Here is an 11,879-nt window from a genome sequence, read left to right on the forward strand (position 1 = left end):
GTCAATATATTTCAAAGGCAGTGAGTGTGGAAAGTTCAGTAGATGCAGCATCAGTTCTAAGTCTCATAGGATGCATAGGATGATTTCATAGGTTTTATTTTGTGTCATGTATCATGCAACACATCTGGGCAACAGGACACTTGCTTTGGCTATCCCAGCCTTCTTAATGACAAAGCAGCAGCAGCAAGCAGTGGCTTCACATTGTCAAATGTATTTTGTCTAGCTGGCATTGCCCCTTCATCTCACTGATAATTTGGTGCTTACTCAATTTCTCTTTTCTTCAGAGTGGTCATTACCTTGCATCTTTCAACGTGAACAGCTTTCATTTCCTTTCCCACCCAAACCACAATGAGATTCAGACAAAGTGTTGTACAAATTTCAAATCTGCATGTGCTTCTGTGTGCATGTGTCTGTCCAAACAGTTCTTAAAAACACTAGCTGGCATGTTTTGTTACTTCAGTTTTCAAGATACTCCTTCAGCAGCAAAATCATCTAAAGTGGTGAGGGTGACAATGCCAGTGTGTTGGGTTGGGCTCACATCCTTTCCTAAGCGAACTTGAGTTTCTCCAGCATCTTGATGGTAGGAGTAGGAGTCTGGTTCAGTGTAGGGCTGAGTATCCACAGACTCAGTGTATCTGTAGTCCTGCTGGCCATCTTCAGGTAGTTCAGCTGGTTCTGGTCCAGCAGGCACTGACCAGGCAGGTTCGGAGAGTTGAGAAGGTGATTTCAGCACTGCTACCGATGAGGCTGGTAAGGGCAGCACTCTAGGGTAGGAGGCATAGGGAGAATTCTTAATGTCTGAAGAGGTGGACTGGTGTAAGTTCTGTTCCAAGGAAGGGACTGAGACTTGAACATATTTGCCAGTTTCTGGGTCATAAAATGTCTTTAAATTAACCTCGGCTGGTAAATCAACCACATAGTATTGACCAGAGTCAGGGTCCTGGAGGAGTTTCCGCTGGGTTGAAGAGGGTGAAGAGCTTACTGCTGGTGCACGTCTAGATTTCCCAGGACTGGTTTCTGTGGGAGTAAAAGTTGAGGGAAGGGGAGGATGAAGGGGAGAATATCCTAAGGGTGAAGCAGATACTGTTGTCTCTCCATAATGAGTAGGTTTTCTCCCTACAGCACCTGTATGCTCAGTCTGATGGTTTTTCTGCTGCTCTTGCACTTTTTTCCTCTTGTTTGCCAGCTTTTTAGCCCGACGCAGAGCCTTTTCTGTTTTAGGTGGCACAGTGGGTGGCTTGCCTGCTGGTCTCCCACCAAGTCCCCTGGGTTCCAGTCTCCCATCTTCCCCTGCGACATCAGAAAGGAGATTCCTCTGTGCAAAATTGATTCTCTCTTCTGCAGGCATATAAGCTTGCCTCTCTAGTGCCGTGTTCAACAAGGCAGGATTTGTGACATCCTCTGTCGCTCTAAGGCCAAAAATAGTTGGTTTATCTGACAATGAACTGGCAGCAAGAGAGTGCACCATGCTTCCTGACCTGGGGCTTGTAACAGCAGAGCATAAAGGATTGTCCAACAAAACAGGAGCACCTTCTATGTGCAGGAGGTCCTCTAAAGTGTCATTGGATACAGAAGAACATGTGTGGTCCTCTAATATGGAGCCAGTCACAGGGGAAGTTGTCTCCCTAGTGATTATTTTTTTTGCACAAGAGCCTCCTTTGCGGTTAGATAAATGATGATTCTTAAAGTAATTTGTCTTTCTTTCTGCAGGATAGCTGGGGTTGTTTTGTGCCTGGTCATTTTCCAGATCTATAATTGGCTGTGCTAAGCTGTGTCTTGCCTTTGTAGGCTTCTTTTTATTTCTACAGACACTTTCCTCATTCATTTTCCCAAATTTATTTAACAACTCACAAGTCTTTTCATCTTCTTCTGTCAGTTTTCCAAATGAAAAGCTCTCTGTATCTTCCAGAGGACTGGGATCCAGTGTTACTGAAGTAGATCCAGGCTCACTGGCTTCTTTTTCTCTGTCAGTTGCTCCATCTCTCACATTCTGCTGCCCTCTGTGCCTTGATGCCCACCAGCCAACCTCCTGGGCATGCAACAAGTTTTGGTGCTGCTTGTTGTAAACTGCTGGGGACATAAACTTACGTTCCATTTCCTTGTAACTGCTGCTCACTGTGTCATCCAGGGAAAACGACCGGAGTAGGGGCAGCTTGACAGCCCTTATTACCTGAGGTGACCTGAATGTGTTATCTTTAATCATAAACAGACTGGGTTTGGTTGAGCTTGAAGATGATGGTGTTTGTGGTTCCTCAGACCTGGGGATGGACGTGTCTCTTATACCATCGGATGCAGGATTTGTGCTGTTGGCCTCTTCCCTTTTCTCACTCCCTACTTTCATCAAGCTCCTCTGTTCATTCCCAGAAACACTTCCCTCCCTCTTCTCTGCTGCACCAGTATCAGGGCTGATACAAGCACAATATTGCAGTTCATCTTCCCCAATCTCTTTCCCTCTCTCCTTGTGTCTTTTCTTACTTCCTGAACCCATTTCACTGTCAGTCCTCAGGCTTTCTTGGAGGCACGTCTGCTCCATCAGGGGCACTGGCAGAAATGGCTCTTCCTGAAGTGGCTGCTCCACTGTGGAGACGAAGGATTGCTCTGAAGAACTAGTGCTTCTTTTGCCTTGTGCTTCATGGCCAGGTAGCACAGTGTTGGTTTGGGTGCCACTGTAAGGTTTATTTTCTTCTGGTGAGAGTTGGTTTAGGAGTGTTTTGAAGGCAAAATTTTCATTCTGAATAGCAGCTTGTCTTTCATTTTCCTCACCCTGCACACTGTGATTCTGGATGGGCTGCCCAGCTTTTTTACCTACATTGTCTCTACTGCATGATCTCTGTGCTGGATACTGCTGATGTCTTCCTAAATCAGGTTCATTCGATTCATGTCTGAACAAGGGAAAATTTTCATTATTCCCTGTGTTTTTAACCACATCTTGGTGTTGTGAATTGTCTTGATGCATGCTGTCTCCAGTTTGGTAAAGTGGAAGGTCTTCTGTTGTCTGGGGTGAACTCAAAGTCAGGTGGTTACCTGTGAAGTGCCCAGTTAAATCAATTTTACTGTCCTTTTCATGAACACTGCTAGACAATACATAAGCTATATCACTCAGTTCATCTTTCTCTGTAATATTTTTCTCACTTTTGTCATTCAAAGTTGAGAATGAGGCATTTGTTTTTGTACTCTCCTGCATATTGTCCCTTGCTTTATTTTTCTCCTCCAAGGCCCTTAACAGGGGAGAAGGGGTATAAATGCTTTTAACACGTTTGCGCACGTCCTTTAAGTTAAATAACAGACTCGATGCTGTCAGCCTGTAACTGTCCCAAGACTTGTAATCATCTAAGGTGCACTCCTCAAGGTCTCTTGAGGCTGTGCTGTCTGTGGGAGGAGGTGTCAGTGGGATCAGCTCACTTTCAGCAGTGTCCACCTGCTGTTTTGGCGGAATGACAGGCGTTAGGAGCTCGGTGATGTTGAAAGAGGGACTGATGGATCCAGGGGAGTTTGCCTGTTTAGCCAGAGGAGTCACATGCTGGCCAGGGTCAGCACCGGTCGCCTTTTCAGACAATGAGGACTTGTGGCTGTCTGTGACCTTCTCCTTTGCAGCCTGTCTCTTCCCTGCTGCCTTTTCTGCAGCCCTCTGTCTCCTCCAGGGTGGACAGGTACTGCCCAGCTGGGGGCTGAGGGATTCCTCTCCAGTTAAGGGGGCCTGGGGTTTTGGTGGAGGCGGACTGGGTGTCTCAAACCTGAGTGAGGGTGAAACCGTCCTATAGGACACAGACTGGGGTGACACAGAGGCTTGGGACAAGGCCGTGGGGGAAAGTCGAGCTGGCACTGGGGGTGGTGGCACAGGAGGAGCCTCAGGGCTGGGGGGTGTTGAGGGCTGGCCGGGCGGGCAGGGCGGTGGGAGGGGAAGGGCCGGTGGGGAGGGGGGTGGCCGAGGGGGACCCTGGTGTACGTGGTTCCTAGGGGGAGGTGTGGGAGGGAAAGCAGCAGGAAATTTGGTTTCTGAAGGGAGAAGACCCTGAGGTACAACTCGGAGAGAGAAGGAAGCTTCTTGTAGAGTTGGCTTCATCTGAAAATCTTCCTCCTTAGCAACAGTGGTCACGACAGGTGACAATTTATATTCACATGTGTGGGGTCCTTTAACAAATGGTGATTCTTCCAGGTATGTAACACCTTGCTTTTTCGTTTTTATGTCAGCAAATTCCTCCTTTTCTTTCAATTTTTTATTATGAACATTCCATGATTCAAAAGCACTATTCTCACTGTGAAGAAAACTACCTTTTTTTGCTGGCTCACTAACTTTCAAGTTTCTGGTTTTTAAAGCCTTCTTAGAAGAATGGGAAAAATTTGACTTGGCTACTTTTGACATCTCAATCAGCACAGGATAATAACCATCAGAGTCCCCATAACTCAGGTCTATTTTATTAGGTCTTCTCTGTGACTCATGTTTGCCACTGAGACAGTGGCTACCTTGACTAGCCTCAGAAAATTCAGCAAGTTCCTTGTGGATGCTTAAATTGTCTGTATCATCCCAGGAAGCAATATCGTTGCCATGATTTATTTTATATTTCTGAAAGCTATTCTTAATGGGCTGCTTATTTGCTATCAGAGGACTTCCTGACCCTTGGTCTGCAGTCTTATCAAATGTCCTAATCAATGAGGACACTTTTGAAACATGCTTATTGTTCTTTGGACCAGGGACTGGCAAATTCAATTTCCTTTCCAGGGCAAAGGTGTTGTTTTTAGCAATCCTTTTCTCCTCTGAAGCACACTTTGGTAATTGCTGGAATGTGGAAGCCCATATTGTATGTTCATTGTTTCTTGGTGTTAGCTTGTCACAGACATTGCTTTTCATGATGTCATGGTTTAACGTCCCTGAGTGAATTTTAGCAGACAACTGGAGGGCAAAGTCAGGTGAAATGGAAAGTTCTGGTTCATTGTAAGGATCTTCAAGTTCTGCTACACACAAACTTTTGAAAGCCCGAGCTGTGAGGCTGCTCACCTCTCTGTCTGTGTCATCCAGGAGACTCCCAATACTTGAAGAATCACTATGTCCTTCTGTGTGTTTCTTATTTCCCTGCATTGTTCATGAGAGTCATGAGTGAAGTATCCAAAGGATTAGTTTCAGGTGTTGAATAGGCAGGTGACTTGGTGAGGCAGATCCAGCTGTTTGCAATTCACAAGCACAAAGCCATTCTTCCAGATGGTGCTGCTGCACATTGACTCATCTTACAAAATAGCTGAAGGAAACTTTCCTCTCTGCAAAGCCAAAAATTATAAATTATCATTTTTCTGTATTAACACCATTAGACAGAGAGCATTTTCCAGATACAACAGTCACTGACTAGTTTTGTGATGCTAGCAACACAATAAACAACATGAAGAATCACTGTTATTTTGGTCAATTCAAGTAGCTCACAGTAGATAATTTATTTTCTGGAAAGAGTAATTTTAAAAAGTGTTTTCAGCTCATATTCTTTACTTGGGCTCTTAAACAAGGACCTACAAAACAAATTTCAAGTACTTCCCTTTCCATACCTCCAACCATAAACACTTCCAAGTGCTGTGCATCCATTTAGAAAAGAAGCTTAGCCATTTTTGGCCAGGAAGAATTAGCAACAAAAGCTACTTTAAAAAAGATGTCACTGAGTACATCATTGCACACTAAGTCCAAAATGAAAGAAAAGTCTATAAAACTTAATTGTCACAGCTTTGTCATAACAATTGCCATGAACACAACCCTTGTCTGAGAAAACAGAATGGCACTACAGGTAGAAAGGATTACTGTGCCTTTCCATACAAATAGTGCTGGGGTACAGTTTAGCCACCCATAGCAGGATACAGTTGGGTTGTCTTGGTCTGTTGGAGATGAAGAGGCTGCTAACATCAGCTTAGCCAGCAGAAGGCAGGAGTGTCTTGGGGACTGTAGCAGACCCACTAAAGTAGCACAGGGAACGTTTGGTTTCAGTTCCAGAACTGCTGAGACCTAAAGGTAACACATTCAACACAATAATAAGATACCACAGACTGATTATGACACAGTCACGGCCCACAGTATGCAGGTTTTTGTGTATCTCCTGTCTGAACACAGGATGTGGGAATCTTTTAATTGAACAAATAAAAGCAAAATAGACCCTTCAGCTGTACTTAAAATCTCTATAGTAAAATTCTTCTCAGTTTCTCTGTAAATTCTTTAGATGATTATTCTCACATTCGAGGATTTGAGCAGAGTTTTGACTAAACTGCAGGGAGACCCAGTTTAAGAGCATACTCCAGAACTGGCTGAAACTCTTCAATGAAAGTCTGGTCTGTATCTCCATTTTCTCCTTAAAATGGCATTACGAACTTGTGATGAGCTGAAACACCACAGTTCACATCTACAGCAACTTCTATACAAGTGGAAGATATCTATATCTCAAGCGTGGTGCCACTGATTCAGCTTGTAGAACTGAGCAATGAAATTCAGATCAAGATTACAGCCTCTCCAGGTATCCAAATCCCTGGTTCCACCTTGGTCCATCTCAGTGAAACTCTTGGAAAGGACTTGTTTTTCTCTGTGATGAGCCAGTGCTGGTCAAAGTATGAAAAGGAAGAGGAACTGTGCTTAATCAGCTGAATTACTCTGGCTCAGTTGTTTCCTCAAACGAAAACACTCCTCACCTTTCTTTTCTATTTCAAAGAATCTCAGCCAACTTATTTTTAGACTCCAAGTATCATAGTGAATTTAGATCCTGTCCTGCCAGCCATGCAATTCCCATGACTTATGCATAACTACAATAGATTTATACCAGAAATAAAATGAGCCTTACAGAGCTCCTCCACCTTACTTTGTACAAAGATTTTTCAAATGTGAGTTTCACCTCCCTCGCAGACATACGTTTTTGTGTATAATACAACAAGAAAAAAGACAAGATGAATGAAAGGCCATCCTACTTCTGGTTTTGATTCTTAATTGTTATATAAATGAGAAATACAAGTACATACCTGCCTTATAATTTTGCTTCTTATTTTTAGAACTCACTCTCATACTTGTGTTTGTCTTCTTTTCTGACCATCTTTAGTGAGGATGTAGAAATAGTCCAGTGATGTAGTTTCGACAGAAGTAGTGTTCCAGGATGTTTCTGACCTTCAGCATTTTTTTGATCCTAAGTGAACTCTGCAATTTGAAAACAAAGATATTTGTTTGCTCAGTCTGAGGATTGTTTTGATCATTCGTTCGCTCCCATTTTACAACCATTCTAGGGCTGATTTTCAGGATTTCTTACAAAAAGAGACAGCTGTCAGTCCCAGAGTGACAATAACCAAAGACCTGTTGGGTTTGATGGCTTGTGGAGTGCAGTCAGGTTCCTAGCAAACAACTGTCACAATCTCCAGCACGCTCTGGTAGCCCCAGCAGCCACTGGCAGCTGAGTGAGCAATGATTTCCTGGCACTCTGCCCTTTGCAAAGGCTGGACGATGACTCCAGGCTAAGAAGAAGAATTCTCCCCTGCTGTGCTACCCTTTCAGAGGGACTCAGAGGAAAATACGTGCCTCCACTCCACCTGTGTATGGCTTTCCACTGTCAACAAATACAGACATCAATCTGACTCAGAACTAACACAGCTGAGGTTTGAAAGTCCATGGTTTTCACTGTCCTGTGGTCGAGGGGATGAAAGGTGGACAGCTGGCAGGGTAAGCGGCAGTAAACAAAATATCTTTTTGCTTCCATGCATGAACCAGAGGCAGGAGATGCTAAAGGAAAGCTCAGCCATGGTGAACATGAATTGCTGCCATTCCTCTGCTGTGGGAACTCCCAAGGTTCAGGCCAGTTTGCCTAATCTTTGCGAGAATATATCAATTTCCTACAAGGAGAACTGTCTGGCCCTAAGGTAATGCAGATAGCACAGTCTTCTCTAAGGAAACTTTTGAGGCAGCTCATGATATTCAAAACCTACTGGCAAGAGTGACAACAAGGGCTCACCCACTGTGATTGCACCTCACCTGAGGAATGGCAATTATCAGTGTGGTTAGGGATAAGCCTGTATCAATCACAGCCTTTTGTTGTCTAAGATGTGTTGGTAAAAAAAAGTAAAACTAAAGAAAAATCAACCAAACTACCAACAATGCTACATCTGGTTGCAGCCACATGTAAAAGGGTATCCTCGCTCCAGAGATGTGCAGCCAGTTCTTTGCTCAGAGGTTAAATTACAATTTTACTGCTTCTGTGGTACCCTTAACTGTGCAAAGCCAACACAGACATGGGAGATGGTGATTAAGTTCTGTCTCACTCATTAACGGGGCTGCTGACTACATTCCAGTAGCACAATGTTTATCAGTACTTAGTGGTGGTGGTGCCTGAACTAGGAGGAATCTTGGCTTTCAGATCCCATGGATGGAGGTCTGGAGAAATATATTGTCCCTTGTAAACTGAGAACTTTTGCTGAAAAGTGAGTAGAGCAACTATAAACACGGATATCATGATGTAATCTCAGCAATTATTTTCCTAGATGGAGTCACAGTTACAAAAACAACTCGGCGCCACTGATTCAGGAAAGAATAGTGACTGCCACTGTCTCTGAAACCCTTGTGACAATCCTTGTCTCCTTGTCTTGCCTGGACATAATACAAGTGCTTGTGAAGTGTAATGTTTCAAGCTGGAAAAGCTGTACCTGCACCAAGTGTTCAAGGTGCAGACCATTACAGGAACTGGATGGAAACAGCACCACTGTATTGATGTCATTACCTCAGCTATTCCTTGAATGAATATGACAACAACTTAGGCAAAGAAGCTGTTTCTTACTAATTTAATAAGCTGGTAAAGTCCCATTTCTTTACCTTTTTGGACAAACATGGTAGCTAACAGGGAAGGTGCAGTATTTGAGCTTAGGTCAGGATTCAGCTAGTTCAAACATTTAAGGATGTCTGAATTTAGTCTGTGTTAAAGAAAGAGGAAAGCAATGCTGGGCATCTGAAACCACTTGGAAATGCTGAGAAATGTGTGAGGTATGAGTGATAGGCATCATCTGATATGAGCTACTGAAAAAGTTTGTATGAACACAGATTTCAAGCAGTTTAATCAGAAACCAACCCTCCCCCCCCACCCCCCCCCCACCCCCCTTTAAATAGGAGGCTTTTTTCAGTCTCTCTCTTAAGCCCCTAGCAAGTTGTGATGAGGAGGTTAAATTACAGATACTATTCCTGGCCTGGCACAGACCGAATGTCAGCCTTTTTTTTTTTTTCACTAGACAGGAGCTGGGTAAACCAGCAAACTTGGCTGGAGCATATGACATCACTGCTGCTGCAATATATAAAGGGCCAGTTGGTTCCCCCACCCCCCTGGGCTGGTATTTGGCTGAAGGGTTATGCCATGAGACATCACAGTGGCATTTTGGCAGCGCCCTTGGGAGTTGCATAGCAGTCTGAAGTCAGCAGCACTGCATTACCCATGAGAATGAGAAGTGAAGAAGAGATTTTTTTTTTTTAAATCTTTGTGAGCTGTTTTCTTCATGTGGTGCTCTCTCTGTGGCATCCATCCATGGCTCCAGCCCACAGTCCAGAACCCTATGGTGACCGCTGGCTGTCATTTATTCAGGAGCATGCTCCACTTCCACACATTCTGCTTCTTTAAGCTTCCAGGGGCTCATAGTGACAAATAATAGTTAATGCTCCTTACCATGGGAAATAGAAGAATCCCTAATGAATTGATGAGTTTTTTGCATAGGTTCAGATTTGTTCATGGCACACAGAGGATTTTATAATCAGGTGAGAGCTGTGGATGGAAGAAGGTCTCTTCAGCTTTGTGTCATCAAGCTGAGACAACGCTCCCAGCTGACAGCAGCTGGTCCCTAGCCCGAGTGGGGCTGGCTCGTGAGGTCCCTTGGAAATCGCCACAAAATCCTGCATGGCAGCAGCGATCAGCACGTGAATGACTACGGAGTGTGCTGCTGCTGGTCAATGATCACAGCCCTGATGTCTTCATTGTGCATTTAGGAAAACAAACAAAAACGTGTCAAGGAGTTAACGTGGACCCGGGGGATGATCACAACACCCTCAACAAGCAGGGGAGCTGCCTCCCAGAGAGGCGGTAGTGTCAAGACACACTTCCCCGAACCGTCAAGAAAGGCAATGTCTAGTTTGAGGTGGCCATAAAATTAAATCTCTTAGCACGAGCCTCTGCTTCCCACATCCAACAAGATCACTTTCACCAACTGCTTGTAGTCATAAAGGGAAACCTTTATGTCATAAAAAGTCATGAAGTGAATTCTCCTGCTTGGGGAAAGGGGAACCACTTTACTCAAATACAAATACCCGCCACAGCAGATGGAGGATGGAGAAGTGGATCTCTCCAGCTTAGGGTGAAAATCCCAAACACTGGCAGAAATTACTAGCACTGAACAAGGTGACCTCAGCTATTCCAGCCTCAGATCTTTGATCATTGCACTGGAAAGCAAGGCAAAGAAACCATGTGTCTTAACCAAACCAGTGTGGGGAACCGGGTCCATTCCCCTTGAGGGTTTGGCCTGGCAATTATGTCTCGAACGGCTTGTTCTGGGCCAGAGAAGAGGAGAGATTGTTCTTGACTTTGGGCCAACTTCTGTTCTCAGTTACACTGGTATAAATCTAGAATCATTTTACAGACGTCATTAGAATAACTGAGAACAGAATTGGTGACTGAATACATCTATTTCCTCAGCCAACACTGGCGCACTGTCCAGAAGCTACACATGCAACTGTAACCACAGTAAAGTGAAATTCAACATCTGCAAAGAGCCAAACCTCACCTCCATGAGGTATTTAGACCAACATGCAAAGGAAAGGGGATGGAACCAATGTGACATTACTATGCCACCAAATTGTGCCCTCTAGACAATTATGATTTTCTAACCTGTATTGCTCATCATTAAAAACAGCAGTACATTTGAGATAAAGTAATTTTTCCTCTTTTCTGCAATATTCACTAGAATACATAGACCTAAGAGTGGTGGGGTAGGCATGATATAGTTCCAGACTGCACCAGCAGAGCTGGCTGCCAAACTGAATTGCCATCATGTGGACAATATCAACTTCTGGAAATATGTTTGCGTATGTATTAGGGGAGGTTGTTCTCATTTAGATAGCTTTTGGCATTTCACATGGAATAAAGACTCTGAAGAGAAATTAAATTGGGAATTTCAAAATTTCATTTAGAATTAAAAACCTTTCTATTGATTTTAGATTATTTCACCATTTTCAGTGAAAAAAACCTGTGAGAAATAATATGTATATATACTACAATAGTTATAATAGTATGCTATTACTGTCCTTAAATCAAAGAGGGTGTATGATATTTAACATTAACTGAAACCTTTCATTTTATTTTCTATGTCAAACAATACTCTGATGGTACTGCAACAGTATGATCTTGTTTTGAAATTTCCCTAAGTAAATATTTCAAATTATAAAGCCCATAAATTTCCAATTATGTTTCTAGGGGAAATGTCATTAAAATGAATATGATTGTGATTTTATTTGTTTAATCAAACCTCTTCTTATTTTTTTCTGAAAAAAAGAACTGAAGTCTTTTTCTTCCAGTGAGCTCTGCTGAAGCTACTTCATTTATTCCAATGGGAGCTGGAACCAGGGACTCATCAGTTCCAGGAAGGTCAGTGTAGACTGGTAGAAGTATGAACACAAGGAAGAAATGTACCTAGCTGATGGCTGTGTGTTCTGTATCCTGCTGTGTCCTTTCCTCAGAGGAGGTGAACCTCTTGCAGCCCCAGCTGAAACGCTTACCTTTCCAGCTCAGACCACAAAGCTTCAAACACTGGAAGATGAAGACCTCACATGAAGAAAAATGGGAGGAACAGAGACTGCAAGTGTCTCTACCTTTCCCTTTCTGGTTCAGTGGCAAAGACCCAACAGTTAT

General features: G+C 43.5%; 1 protein-coding gene across 1 annotated transcript; it reads right to left on the reverse strand.

Annotated features, from left to right (window-relative positions):
- Positions 1–454: 454 nt before the first annotated feature.
- Positions 455–5,077, reverse strand: C9H10orf71 (chromosome 9 C10orf71 homolog). The gene has a single exon (XM_063406469.1). The coding sequence runs from the start codon at positions 5,075–5,077 to the stop codon at positions 464–466; it is 4,614 nt and encodes a 1,537-aa protein (XP_063262539.1). The 3' UTR covers positions 455–463.
- Positions 5,078–11,879: the final 6,802 nt, after the last annotated feature.

The sequence above is a fragment of the Prinia subflava genome, chromosome 9 (assembly GCF_021018805.1).
Source record: "Prinia subflava isolate CZ2003 ecotype Zambia chromosome 9, Cam_Psub_1.2, whole genome shotgun sequence".
Taxonomy (NCBI): domain Eukaryota; kingdom Metazoa; phylum Chordata; class Aves; order Passeriformes; family Cisticolidae; genus Prinia; species Prinia subflava.

Bases quoted from the DNA above. Each gene is read 5' to 3' on its own strand.
- C9H10orf71 (XM_063406469.1), bottom strand. From the start codon at position 5,077: ATGCAGGGAAATAAGAAACACACAGAAGGACATAGTGATTCTTCAAGT.